The sequence below is a fragment of the Spea bombifrons genome, chromosome 5 (assembly GCF_027358695.1).
Source record: "Spea bombifrons isolate aSpeBom1 chromosome 5, aSpeBom1.2.pri, whole genome shotgun sequence".
Taxonomy (NCBI): Eukaryota; Metazoa; Chordata; class Amphibia; order Anura; family Pelobatidae; genus Spea; species Spea bombifrons.
In genome coordinates, this window is record NC_071091.1 from 19,046,108 (window position 1) to 19,061,434 (window position 15,327).

At 36.7% G+C, this 15,327-nt stretch overlaps 1 protein-coding gene across 1 annotated transcript in view; it reads right to left on the bottom strand.

Annotated features, from left to right (window-relative positions):
• The window catches only part of VWDE (von Willebrand factor D and EGF domains), a 31,375-nt gene extending 18,333 nt beyond the window's left edge, over nucleotides 1–13,042 (bottom strand). The window contains exons 1-11 of the mRNA XM_053468182.1: nucleotides 12,980–13,042; nucleotides 12,431–12,493; nucleotides 11,072–11,322; nucleotides 9,343–9,432; nucleotides 8,809–8,953; nucleotides 8,058–8,272; nucleotides 6,449–6,522; nucleotides 6,032–6,305; nucleotides 3,889–4,097; nucleotides 1,336–2,270; nucleotides 1,098–1,234 (exon numbers count right to left, since the gene is read on the bottom strand). Of these exons, the coding sequence (XP_053324157.1) occupies nucleotides 1,098–1,234; nucleotides 1,336–2,270; nucleotides 3,889–4,097; nucleotides 6,032–6,305; nucleotides 6,449–6,522; nucleotides 8,058–8,272; nucleotides 8,809–8,953; nucleotides 9,343–9,432; nucleotides 11,072–11,322; nucleotides 12,431–12,493; nucleotides 12,980–12,998 (2,412 nt within the window). The 5' untranslated portion in view covers nucleotides 12,999–13,042. The remainder of the gene's footprint in view (nucleotides 1–1,097; nucleotides 1,235–1,335; nucleotides 2,271–3,888; nucleotides 4,098–6,031; nucleotides 6,306–6,448; nucleotides 6,523–8,057; nucleotides 8,273–8,808; nucleotides 8,954–9,342; nucleotides 9,433–11,071; nucleotides 11,323–12,430; nucleotides 12,494–12,979) is intronic.
• Nucleotides 13,043–15,327: the final 2,285 nt, after the last annotated feature.

The window sequence follows — 15,327 nt, forward strand, 5'->3', positions numbered from 1 at the left end:
ATTGATATATATAATTGCAAACAGCAATCACACTCCTATCATGCTAAGTCAGCCAGCACATGCTAGAACCTGGGCATGATAGGATTGTGATTGTTATTATATATATGTGTATATATATATATATATATATATATGTGTGATAATATTATTGTTGATTTTTTTGTCTAATTTTGGTGTTACTTTTAATAAAGTATTTTAAAGTTTTTTTTTTTTGTTTTTTCTGTTTTGGCCAAGTGAATGCTGAATTTTCAGTTTCAGTCCAGAATTTTCATTTCGGTGCATCCCTACTATATACTATGCCAGTCACTAAAGTGGTAAGCCTACACCACATCAATGTTTGGCTTAGTATATAGTGATAGGGGTTGTCAGTGTCTGGCCCAATGTATAGGCACACATTGACGGTGGTACCGTGTAATCCCTAAGCATGTAATGTAACAAATATGCTGTACCCCTGTCAATGTTTGCCTAACCATAGAAACTATGCAGTTTTAAAGTGTGTGTGTGTGGGGGGGTGCCACATACAGGGTCTGCCACAGGTGCCAAATACTCTAGGTACGCCCCTGCATCATGCGGCTGTCAGACCCAATGGCCATGCCTCAGCTCCTCTTCCCACGTCTTAAAAGGGGTGTGATGAAGAGCTGAGGCATGCGGTGTTTGCACGCCGGCCACTTTAATTTCATTAGGCACTGGTGGAGTGACTGCCGCACGACGGCCGCTTTCAATGTCGCTCGCAGCCGCTTTGATGGTGCAATGGGCCAGTTGACTAGACTTGCCCCCCAGGCCTTAGGCTGCCAGCCCTCCCCTGAGTAGACCACACTTACAAGTGGGGCTCCTGAGTGCCGAAGCACACAAAAAAAATCAACCTCCTATGTAGCCTCACACACTACAGTTCCAAACTGGAGAAACATCAGTGCATCAGAAGCGTTATGAAATGGGTTTCCACATATGTTTGGTCATATAGTATAGCTTAGCTGATTAATCCAATTAAGACGTCATATGGATAGAAAAAGGTCTGAATAACATTCTCAGTATGATTATGGACATAGAGAAAAATAATATAGCATAACGTTTTCAACTGAACTTGTACAATCACATACCTGCATCTTGGTAAATTCACACTTGAGATTAAGCACCTCTTTAAACCCTTGTCCAAACACCCTCACAGAAGTACAGTCGTATGTCCGAACATCACAGAGTCCAGAATTTTCCAGCTCCAAAATCTCAGGCACCTGGTCTTCAAAAGAGTTAAAGCACAGTCAGTACAACGAAGCCATAACCAATGACAGAAAACATTTCATTTGATTGTATTTATATTCCTATAATTTAAGTACTTACCAATCAAAATGCTACAATCATAGGACCCATAACCTTGAAAACAGGAACATCCCCAATCCATACACTGCCCATTGCCACTACAGTGATTCGGACATTTTAAGGCCAGAAGAATGTGGTCCACCATTTGTTCCATGTATCCTGTACTGTGACTTCCTAATTCTAAGAGTTTTCTTTCACATTCATTTTCCAATAGGGCCACACCAGCTTCTGCCCAGCTTAGGTCATCCTTCAATAATACATCTGTGATACACATATCGACTACTTCTTTAGGACGTGTTCCAAGGAAATCAACACACAGTTTCCCTATGCTGGAGTTCAAAACAGAGTGCTGGCAAAATTCTAAAACATATGAATGTCTTAGGCCTGATGGGGTAGGCCAGGAAGGCAAAAAGTCCTGGTGGGTATATGTAGAGTGGTCTTCAGGGAAGAAGTAGCTGAATCCTTCCAAGTCAGTTTGGCTTAGGCTTTGATATTGGAATGTAGAAAGATATTCATAATAATTCTGACGTTTCATTCTGTTTCTAACAACTTTCTCTGTAGAAATATGGCTGTGTTGAGTGTTCTTTTTTACATATGTTATTTTTGTTTTCCCTATGGTGTGTTCCTTTGTTTTACGTATTTGTCCAGTAGAATTCTCCACATCATTAAATGTTGTTGTCTTAAGAGAACGATCTACAACAGAACGCTTATTAAGGTTCCGGAGAGTATCTGGTGTGTTGACGTACTCAGTGGTAATGTCCAGACCGGGTATCAGTATTGGAAACAGAACATTATCATTGTCTTTACAAAGACTGGCCTCAGTGTGAGAAGTTGTATAGAGTGTGTTAGGAGGTTGATACATCTGATTCCTCTCTTTGCATCTACAATACTTCACATTGTTTGAGGACTGTGAAAAAGATGGCACTTTATCAAAAAAACTTTCTCCAGCAGAAATCCTGTAATGACAAAATAGTAACAGCGATGGTTAACATGGTAATATCTCGCATATTGCATAATTTAAAACATGTTTGGATAATTATGTGCTGAAGTGAAATGAAAAACATGTGAGCTCCAGAGGGTTATCTTGCTAAGTTTTGAAGTTACTAATGACCCTGTAGTTTTTCTGACTTTGATAACCATAAAAAGAACTGACAAGATCATTTGATTGGTTGGATCCTGTTGAGTTGAACGCAAAAACCTAAAGGGATCCAACGCTCAGTAGACAACAATCCTGGACTCTGAATGTCTCTGAAAAAGATTTTCTCTTTCCAGATAGATCCTGATAGATAGCGTTTCAAATTATTTGATCAAACTGCATTTATTAAGTTCGGTCCACTAAAGGCAATTTGATTTTCTAGTTTGTCTAATTATTGGTGAAAATATCCTTGGCTAAACTAAACTTTTTGAAACAGATATATAATGAAAACAAATTGTTTAAACAAATCAAACACTGATTTTATGTTTTTTCAAAATTATTATTCAGTTTTTTTTAATACAGTTGTATACTATGTTGTATAATACATACCTATAACAGTATTCCAATAGACAGGAGCTTTATTTGTGTTGAAGTTACTTTAAATTTTTTCGGCATACATCTATTAATCCATCTATTTTCTACTCTATGATTTAGTAACTTTCCAAATTTTATAATTTATAAGAATACAGTCCTTCGTTAAATGACTAAATTGGTTAAACACTTTTATCATATCTATAGTAAGTTTAATTTAGATTGAGCTGAATTTTCAGACCGTTTCCATCCATCATTAAATGATATCTTGTTTTCTGCAATCAGTGTTAAATTCTCTTTCCTTTGAACTATATTGAATGCCATATAGTCTTATCTGATATGGAGATAACATAACTGCTTTTGAAACTCTTTGATAGAAGGATTTCACTTTGTTCTGTTTGAATTGGTGATTTTTTTTCTCATGTGACCAAAAAACATCAGTATATCTTATATCAGTAAATCAAAATATACTTTTATTATGTTTACATACGAATGACTGTTGGAAGATTGCTCTGGTGAGATAACTCTCAATTTAAATTTTTTTTTTCTTAAGACATGTAAAACATGTTTAAACTGCTAGACAACCAGGGCTGGATTAGGGATTTAAACCGGACGTGGCACTTTAAGGCCAGTAGTCAATGAACTATGTACATACCGGTATATCCGCTGGCTGGATAAACGCGGCCGCACATTTTGCTCTTACACTCATGAGGCCTCATTTATCCAGTTGGCGACCACACACTAAGTGAGTATTTAGTGGACACAATTTATTGTTTAAACGTACTATTTAGTATCTCAATTCATTCTCAAAGGGAGAAAATATAAAAAAGCTATTATTACACAATAATGTATTCATAATAATTATTAATTATGAAATTATTGTATGAACTACATTTCATTGCTTGTAGTTGATAAGGAATTGGATACAACTCTCTCTCATACTATGTAGGATTCAGGTAAAGTAATGATTGTACATATCTGGAAGAGTAGAAAAAGGTGGGAAATCACATTTTTGTTCTGCTAAATCCATTTTTTATACCAAAAACTTCTGGAAGCAGAAAACTTACTTCCATTGACTGATGAAATGAAGGTGGCTGAGTGAAGTGTCTTCAAGTTCAATTCCTTTTCGGTTATGAAAATCATTTTCTGCGTTCCCATCAAAGGTACCACAAAGACCAAGGGTATTGTTAAAATCTGAGCCAGGAGCCCGGAGAGTCAAACTCATCCCCCATTCACTCACATCTGCTCGGATAAAGGCTCCAGATGAGAAAGCGATCTAGAAAAAGATAGTGAGATAATATTTACTCATAAACCCATATCCAGGCATATGTAATTTCCTTTTCAGTGCCAAAATATTTTATCAGCCCAGCTGGTACTACTAGATGGTTATAGCTGGAAACGTACTGAGACATAAAGGAGATGGTTATACTGCCTATGCCTATACTCAAACTGCTTTAAATGCCTTAATATTATATTATATTGTTTATATCTGTTTTGGTGCCAATGCTCAGAAAGCAAATATGCAACATTTCCCAGAATACCTTATAGCATTTATGGGGAAAATAATTCATTCTTTGAGTACAATATATATATATATATATATATATATATATATATATATATATATATATACGATCATATTTAGCAGACATTCTGAAATAATATCAGGGCAGCTATCTAGTGATTTATATTCAGACGATGTCTTAGACTTATTATGCAATAAAAACTGGAAAGCAACAATTTGAATGAGTCTCTTATTAGTTCTTTGTGATAGAAAAGCCATTTGCTGAAACATATATTTGCTGATTTAATATAACAATGCACTCTCTTGACCAGCTTCCAGGAAGGCTCTCCTCTAGGACACGCTGAAAAAACATCTGTTTTCTGGCATATAGATTAATACTTTCCCACAGGCCATTAAATTAACCCCTTAATAGGTGGAAGTCATGAATCATATTAGAGAGAGTTATAGAGCCCTCCAGCACCATATTGCAGTAATAAATCACTTGCCGATACTCATATTATGACTTCCTTTTTGACAGTTTCCACTTATCCTTGCAGTGGTTTAGAAATTAATTTAGAATTGAGTGATTAATAGTTTATGTATTCAACACAAGATTTCCAATAAGTCTGATTCCGAACATATAACAGTAGGTTTTGTTGTTATCTCCTGCTATTTTAACATTTTAGTTTATTGATGGCCTGATCAGAGAGAACATTTTTGTTTCTTTTATAAATACTTGATGGGGCCTGAATATGTACAAAACTTCAGCTGTTTCCCCTTCCCCCCAAAAATCACTTTTTAAAAAAATTTAACAGCATTTAATGACTACCAGTTACATCACTTGTAACAAAGTAAAACATGGCAGAAAGTTCTAAGAATTCTAACCTAGCATTGAATATTAAATTCTACCAGTATTAAAAGCACACTACAGCCATCATATGCACTTTAATGCATGTGATTCCTGAGAGATCCCTTTAAACTTACATGATACCCCCCCTTGCAAATGGGAGGATTCTGAAGAATCACCACATATGCATTTGCCCCCTTTTGCCACCCCCAGCTAAGAAAATGTATTTTTTGAAAATATTCTACTACCTATATCAGAGAAGACCTGTATTGGATGTCAGGGACATTTTTAAAACAATTGTGCTGTTTTTTTATTTTTAAACAATTCTAGTTTTCGGAATAGAATAATATTCATAAAATACTGATTTTAGTCAACGGCATATTTCCAAGCTGTATGTGTTCTAACTCTGTTATGTTAACCCAATCTACTAGTTGAGTGAAATAACAAAGAAATCTGTTAATCTTCCAGAGGAAGCTTCTGACTCAGGATAGGCCATGAAAAAAAAGACTTAATTAGCATCCACGGGACTTCATGAGCAGACACCTTCTGGCCCACTCAATCCCACCTGACACATCACAGATCACATCTCATACATCTCTTACCTTGGCTCGTGCTGTTTCTTATAGCATCCAATTAGTTTGAATTATTTTGGACTGGCTCAGGGGGCAATTCCCTCCTGCCACCCAGCCCCTGTTTTAGAATGCCCATAAAAAATTAACAAGGAAAGTCACCCAAAATATTACATGACTTTCTACTGGTCGGCAGATAAAGGACATTTATTGAAACAATATAAAATAAAACCCACTTTTCCTCAACTGTAATATGCAAATATTTCCCAATAATAAAGTGAAATACATACTGTGATCTTTCTTCCGAGATAATGTTCAGTGATTCTGAAATTAGTTGTTGAGGAATCCTGACTCTTCACTGACAGATGTGGCTGGGATTCATGGAGCTGTCCGCTGCACATATCAAATGTAATAATGTCTCCGTCTTCTTTAGCAACAAAGCCACAGTTGCACGAGGCTGGGTGGTGAACACTTCCGCAATCCCACTGTCGGACATGTACCTCAAAATCGCGGGACACGCTCTTGTACAACACAAAGGTCCCAGTGTTGAAATTATCATAAACCCTGAATCCACACAATAACAATAAATACAATGAAATTATTTATTTACTTTGTGAGAAATCATATTGCACAGGTGCAATTTCAGGTGGGATAAGGTGTAATCATAGCCTTTGAAACAAAAAAGAAACGTATATTTTTACTATTACCTTCCATCAAATGTGATGACATGAGGATCCGTAAATGAATAGCAGTAGGCAGTGGGGAGGTCCTTTACTGTAATCTAAGCAAAAATAACTTAAAATACAGAAACATTTCCCTTTAAATCGCACTTGTGTTGAAATATGAAAATTACTTTTGTAGATAAGTATTAAGTATTAAGCCAGTATCACAACCTGAAATTGCACGAAACAGCTGTCCATGAGTGGTGATCTGGCTATTGTACCTCTTCCTGAGTTTTGTATAAAGGCTGTCTTGTACAGCGGGCAATTACTTTCAAGGGATCCATGTATAAATTGGATATAGAGGCAAAAGGTGACCTTATTTGCATGCGCCTACCCAGAATGCCTTGTGGTTGTGGCAGCACCATGAGATTTCTGAGGAAAGCCTTCTGGCTTATCTGGTGTCTGTAGATGAGTGTTTCATAATACTTCTACTACCCCCTTAATTTTAGTGGAAGGGTTTTCCATCACCTTTACCCACCATAACTTATGTAATGTTATTTCTTGGCTACTCCAAGCCCCAAGCCTCAAGTATTAAGCCAGTATCCCAACCTCATGCTGACAAGTCCCATTAAGAATGAAACAGCTGCCCATGAGTAATAATAATAATAATAATAATAATAATAATAATAATACTTCTTCTACTGCTACTACCCCCTTATATAGATATAGATATACACACAGTATATTTATCTATACATATATATGTATGATGAAGTGGTGGTGGTAATAAAGTAAGTCTGTTCTAGGGATGGGGGTTAAGGTAATATATGGGCAGTACAGACCCCATCTTTGCCTATTACTGAATCAGTGGTTTAGTTTAATTTATTTAAATAATTTCTTTATTTATTTATTTTTTACAGAGTGATTTATGAAAACATATTTTGCAAGGGATGTGTATTTTTCATTTGCATGAACTCACAAACTCACATTATCAGTGAATAAGCAAGTTGTTTTGGAAGAGTATGTATACTCCATTGAGTCTGAGAGGGTGAAACAGCCCCCAGCAGAAGTGGTAAAGGCTAATACATTATGGGGGTTTAAACATGGGGTAGGCATATGGCTATCCTGAATCAAAGAAGAGACCAAGGACAGATGAACTGAGTATTCACATACTACGGACGGAGTCTGATAAGTCAAGTATACTCTTAACTTGACTGACCACTCAACTTCTTAATGAATACTAAAGCCTCATTTATAATCTATTCTCAAGAGCACACAGAAATGTGCTTTCATAGTTATAATACTTATTGTATATATTCTGTATATATAATATGCCTTTATTAAAATCTCATATTGCCTTTTTAATACTTTACATTCTCACTGATATATTTCTTTGCATTCCCACACACATGCAGGCCAACACGGCTATCTCCCAGACATTACAGTCCTAGGAGCTTGTACTATTTCAACACTAGGGTCATTAATATATGTCTTGGACTCTGACCAGCTTGTACTATTTCAACAGTAAGGTCATTAATAAATGTCTTGGACTCTGACCAGTCTACAGAAAATTGTAAGTGTGTAGAGTTGTATCTGATTAGCGCTGGTTTTGTAATAAGTATACACAATGAATAGGGATTATGGATTGTTTTACCTGTGTGCTTAATGGAGAATAACCATTCCATAGAAAGCTTGAGCTAATTATGGCGTCAACCACAATGTTTGCAACTTTGTCTCCATCAGCTACAAAGTCCGTCACTGCAGTGTAATGAAGAACTGCTTGACTGCACTTTCCACTCTGGCAGGCGGACTGCGGGAGGTCGACTTGGCAGGAAGAAAGTGCCAAATCAGAGTCATGTTTTTCTTCATCTGTTAAAGCCAAAACAGAAACATAAGGCTTACAACATAGTTCACGACTACAAGATAACTTTTGTTACACAGGGTAATCCAAATAAAATAAAATATGTTTTTCTTGCACAAAAAGTTGATTTTATTATACGGCATATATTTGTTTGAGCCTGGTTAAATCTGAAAATTCAATAACATGATTTGGAAAATATATTTTTGTCAATGATTGTAAACAATGTCCCATAGTTTGGAGGCATGTGTTTGCTGGTAAAGAGACAACTCAAGATCACTAAAGCCCATATTTAGCTGTTTAATTAGAGAATCAAACTATTTTAATTAAAGGCAATGAAAAAAACATCAGATATGAAGGTCAGTGTAGTTTATAATGGCACACCATATCCCATGAATCACTCTACTCCACACATCATTATGAAGGCCCAACACCAGTAACGTTCTCCCTGTATGGAGGTCTTAGCTGGCCCTGTAAAATGTGCTAACTCATTAGAAAGACCCCTAAATGCAGAACATATGTGACAGAATGCTGCACATTCTCATACCTTCATTTGCAGTATGGAGTTTCAGGGTTATTTTACATTCATTCTGCAATTCAGTTGTCCCAGAGCATGAAATTGGTACTGTACTTTCTACAGTCAAACGATATCTTCTTCCATCTTCTGATATGGTGAGGGCTTCTGGGTGGATCTAGGACAGACGAAATATGGAAATATTTAAATCTTATTTCAAAAACACATTCACACTCATTTTGTAACCTTGTGCAACGTGCAACATTTTCCCATTTTCCTAAGATGATATGTGCATAGTGTGTTCCCAAAATTTCAAATTCTAGAAGGATGCAGCATTTTTGTGCATACGTAATACAAACCCACAATTCGAGCCTTCTTAGAATGAGTGACATATTGTGAGTGCTATACATAAGTACTTAAACAGAATTTGAAGGACCATTAATTAAGCTCTGTAGATGTAGGGGAATCAGGAATGCAACCTTGGCTATGTCATTATTCAAGTACAAAGGCTGTATTCAGAAGGGTGTACTTCAGTAATAATAGACAGTAAAAGTGTATACAATATACCTGAATGCCAGCGAAAAATTCCTTGCTTTCTTGGATGGCGCTGTGAACATCTGGTTGTTCTAGTAAAAAGCTGGAAACACTGCAATATATCTGTTGGTGTAAAATAATAAATGCAGTTGGGACGTAATTAGTAAAAATAATAATCATCTATGTGCTTCTCGAACAGCCTAAGGTAATATAAACATTCCTAACAAATATTTTGATGTTTTCTTTCTATTAAAAAGGTGTTCTTGTAGATTCGGTCAAGTTCCGAGAACTGATTTAAAGGTATTGTCCCACTTACTAACTCTTGTAACGTCATTAGAAGCACCTTTCCTGGTACTGTTGAATGCCCCAGCGAGAAAAAATTATTTAATCATGTAAACTTTTATTTCTTTAGTATTGTTTTCCTCAGGACACTAAATTGTCATGTGACACCAAAGCTGGTTTCTGGTTTCTGCTATTTAAAGGTTCTGTATTATTTTTATGTGGCCAAAACTTACAAAATGACAGATCTTCTAAGGTGTATGTGCTTTGTATGCTTAACAGTGCAATTCATGTTTTGTCTAAGTGGAACAGGAGCTTTAAGGTACAGTCCTCACAATTTACAGTCCATACATTATGTTGTTTAATATAAAATAAAATGTTAAAATACAACTACACCCTTCCCTGCAGATGATGTTGGAGAAACATGTTAAAACACACCTAAGCCCCTCTCTACTACTTGCGTAGGCACCCTCTTCTCTCTACCAGGGGTTCGCATTCTGCAAACCTCAACAAAGCCTCTAGTGGAAATCCACTTGGATTAATGAGCAAAATAATGCCTTCCATTATTTTTGGTCTCTCAGGAATCTATCTTCCAGGATGTGCTTGCTTGTCCATTTGCTCCTTATATGGAAAGTATATGGACAAAATTTATATTTAAAGAACCATTTTGGTGTAAAGTTTGAAAAGTGACCTTATTGTCACAGCAAACAATGTAATCTTACTGCTGATGGGATCATTAGCTACTAAACTTGCACCAGAAGTGTCCTTAAAAGTTTTTTTTTTTCTTAAATAAACATTAATTCCCCCTAAATAAAAATGATTAATTTCTAAACCCTACAATAAACCACCTTTATCCATTTATCTGTTTAAATGTTTAAATCAATGTAATATAAAAAGGACACAATATATTTAATCACAATAAAGTTTTAAATAAGGGCAAATTAGCTTTAGGCAAATGTCACAGTCCATTTGACCAGTTACAGCGATTTAGTTGATAATGGAGGTCCAGTCAATTAGCACCAGTCTTTAGAAAGTGTAAAGGATGGTAAGGTGCTAATCAAGATTACATGTGAATCATTACATGCAGGTCACTTAATCAAGTAGAAATACCCCTATCTACTTTTGAAGGAAAAAAACAAAACTATATAAAGTTAAAGCAGCGCAAACAAATAAAATAATAAAACGGTGGGGATTTTTCAAAATAGAAAAAATTATATAACTTGACTTGTTCATAATTGCTTGAAAATCTCATATATTACGTAGCTGTATGGAAAACAAACTAAACAACAGTGATCTCAGACCACTTTTTTTTGTTGTTCATCAATTTTTCAGGTTAAAAAACTCTAAACTGAATTCCATTAATAGCAAGCAGTTTTAAGGCCTGTATAATTGGGAACTGTTCCCACTTGTGATTTACTCGTTGTTCACGCCGTGCGAGATTGGAAGCCATCTAAGTATTAGGACTACTTCAGGTTGTTCTTACCCTGTCTCCGAGTCTCACACTTATCCCATCAAGTTCTACAGTAGAAACTGTCTGGATAACAGCCTCCTGCCTCAGTTCTAGCTTTACTCCTTCAGTCGAGAGTCTAGACCACTTTATTAAAAATCCCATGGAGAGGTTGGTATCAGGGGCATCAAAGGAACACTTGAGGTAAACATTGTTGCCAACCAATTCAGCTGCAATTTCTGGATTCCTTGGGGGGTCTGGAAATACAGTTTCTTTGTTCACTATATCTAAACAAAGAAAGAAATACTGTTTAGAAGGCACTCTGGTAAAACGAAACCACAACAACACTGTAATGTACAATCAGGGCCACCATCAGGGAGGTACAACTGGTACTGGTGTAGTAGACTCAGCCACCCTGCTTTCTCACCTGTGAGTAAGTGTATAGATATGTTGCTTTATGTGTGTATGTGTGTGTAAGTAAGAATGTTAGTCAGTATAAGTATGTTACTGTATGTATCACAATGCCAGCTCCAGAATCACACACCACAAGAGTTATCCAGCCTGGATAACCTACCAAAGGGTTGAGTACTAAGGGAGGAAACCATGATCCCAACAGTGTGGAGGCTCAGGGAAAGGCAAATACTACAGAAACTGAACGTAAAACACTTGCTGGAGTGCCGAATACATGTGGATAAGTGATGCCACAAGTAGTTGCTCGGGACAGGTAGCCAGCCAAAGCCAGTTCAGGTACACAGGCAGGTAATCAGCCAATGCTTGGTGTGGTACACAAAATGAGTAGTCAGACAGAGCCAAGGTCGGTACACAGAGCAGGTAGTCAGGACAGTCAGGTACGGTACACAGATCAGGTCAGCAGTTTCAGGTTTTTAAATCCAGTGCTGAGCTTGTCCTGCCCCTCATGGTGTGTCACAGACATTCAAGCAGCCCGGAGGGACAGCGCTGAAGACCCAGCTGCCGTCTGACAGTATCCCTAGACTGCAGTACCACCTGCCAGTCTCCCGAGACTCCACTTCCATCTGCCGGTATCCTGAGTCTGTCTGCTGCCAGTTTCCCAAGCTGTGTCGGTCCTGTTCCTGTAGATGGCGCCAAGGAAGAAGTCTAGAGCTGAAGCAGAAAGTAGTCTGCATCCATGTGCATCTACACCTGCCTGCCCCACACAGGGCACCCCAGCCTGTCCTTGCACAGAGACTCCTACCCAACCAGTATGTCACTATGTGTGTGCGTGTGTAAGTATGCTAGTTCATGTGTGTCATAGTGTGTGGAAGTATGTTAGTGTGTGTGAAAATGCTACTGCAATATTTCTGATAGCGGTCCTGCGCATAATCTCTTATATAAAAATGTAATTAAATATGTAACCTATTAGAATGTGTTACTTACTTATGCACACACCGTCAACTTCAGTTTCCCCCTCATTGCATTTTGATTTGGTGTCAGGGACAGCTGAAAAAAAAGAGACAAAGTATGGTAAGGGTTAGGTATAGGTCAAAATATAAAAATATATATTTACAATTTACAATTCTGTATGTTTTATGATCACTTGTGACCATTATATGGGGCCTGCATTAGTCACACTAAATGAAAAATAATATTGTCTCACTAGAGACGTCAGTACATCATTAAAATTGTATTAAGAATATACAGTCCCTCGTGTGTAGTTTACAATTTAACATTTTGTATTATTTTTATCACTGTAACTCTTTGGTCATACACAAAATAAAAGTAGGAATCCCTTACCGGCGTCACCCACCGGCAATAGCGGTTTCCCACAGATTCCATTACACAAAAGTAGTACCTTTCTACTAATACAAACATTCACAAAACAATTACACTGACTAAAAGCTGCGTTAGTCAAAGGAAATACAGTCTTCCAGATACTCAGTAGAAACACGTGCATCTAAACTGTACACGAAAGTAATGGTTACTAACCCTCCGCACAGTAACCCATACACCCTTGTGTAGGCTGTAACAGATACACAAAGAAATCCCCACAATTTCGGACTGTCACTGGGATGCGGAAAAGGCAACAGTCCTTGGTGCTACTGAAGAAAAACTGCCATGTTGCGCAGGCCGTGAGTTGTCTGATTTCCCCAGGTGGAGGGAGAGATTCTGAGTCGCGTAAAGACAACCAAACAGGAGCTTGGGTACCACAATGATTCATCTGTTGGGAAATAATATTATTATTATTAATATATATATATAAGGTGCAGCTTACTTCCCCCACATATCTATATATCGTGCTAAAGTTTTATTGTTACATTCTGTTATGCTTATGTTCACTGAAAAGGTTTTGTTAAAGTGCTTATATAGATTCCTTAAACTGTCTTTCTATTATCATTGCCTTTTATTTCTTATATTTAACTGAGACTCAGTTGCATTATTACATCAATAAAAGGCATTAAAGGAAGAACATGTGTTGTAATTGTGTATACTTTAATTCAGAGATATTGCCACTTGTGTTCTTGTGATGTTCTTGTGTGTTTAATATATTATTTGCGGTTTTGGATGTTTTAAATTTGGGGTTTAGTGGCAGTAGCTGGCAGCATAACCCGGCTATACGGTTCCACTAAGCAAATGGATTCACTCGCCAATTAGTAGGTGACAATGTGGAATATTAGTTGTCATTTAGCCGTAACAGCAGCAACACGTCACATTCCTAGGTCATTTTCTAGTTCACATCGAGAGGCAGCATTGATATAATTTCAAGTTATGTATAAAAAGTGTCTTTTGTGTAGTATTTGTTCTATACATCATAGCAACTGAGCTATATTACACCAAAAAACCTCTTTTTTTATACATAGCCTCCAATGTTAATGCTTGTTCTTGACCAATGTGAACTAGAAAATTATCTCTAACTAGTACATTTATTCAACTATTATTTTAATTATATTTAAGTACAAAATAGCAATTAGCAACATTATTCATTGATATTGATAGAAAAGCACTATACTCTTTGTCCAGGTACCCATTGTAAATGTAATTTAATCTATTTGAAGAACTGTTTGTATAATGTATAATGTATTATTATTTAATTAAAATATAACAGTATTTCTACATTTAGGTCACTCATTGCTGAAGGCTTCTATCATCCAAAAGTATTTTCCACTAGATTTTTTTCCCCCAAGGCGAAACACCAATATACTAGACAGCCCAAGGCAACCCAACTCCACAAGTTATTCCATTGTCACTTGAATTCAAAACAGTATCTTTAGAATTATTCTGTCTTGTCCCATTCTATAAGACATAGCCCAACTTATCTCATGGACATCTTACGGACATAATGTTTTTGCCATTATCTAATATTTGTTAATACATAGTCAAGACTAATTGCACCAATACCTCCACGCACTTGGTTGGCATCTCAGCTGGTTTATCAAAGATCATGAAGCGGTACCATCCTGGAGCCAATGAGTGATCACAAATTAAGTCATGAATAGCAGATTGCTGGAGCTTCATCGAGTCAAAATCTAGACTTCGGTAGGGATTCTGTAGGATCTGGTGTCCACTAGAAGAGCATTCTGGAGCTGCCAAGACACAAATAATAATTAGTAATTTCTGAAATATGACACACTTGAATAATAAACGAGTTGACATCCATAGAACTAGGTGGATAATGACTATAATTCACCACCTGTTTTTAAAGGTGAAATTGCTATCATGTAAAATACTAAGCATTCCTGGGAAGTTTCTGGCTTACCTCTGGAGCAAGAGCCTCAGGTGATGTGGAGTGTAATTCCACTCATTTATTTATGTGTTACCCAATATTTTTAAATGTATTCTCCACCCTTTTAGAGTGGCTTCACACTTATTACCACTGTACATGACAATTTGTAGACAATTTTGTTCCTAACCAATGTCTCTGGGGGTCCAATCTGCGTGCAGAAGAAAACGTTCTCTTTGTTTTACAGTAGGTAATTAGGAAACGCTGATTAGTTTGAGAGCGTATTATATGCATTTTAGAATCTTGAAATGTAGCAGTGAAATGCTTTAATATTGCATCATCGTTTTTGATGATAACATTTAAAAAAACGGATGCCATTACAGAAAATGTGTGTTAAGTGACAATCAGTGCATGGGCATTCATTTCAAATCTGCGCCTGTTTCGTTTTATGCTTTTAGCAACATTTTATAGATAGATCAGTTAACTGATGGGAAACGCAGAAAAGGAAAAATAAATGCAAAACTTATTCTAAAGGAAAAATCTAGCCACAATCCAACTAATATGTTTTCATGTATTCTGCTTCGTTTCACGGCAGGCATAATATTCATCAAAATCA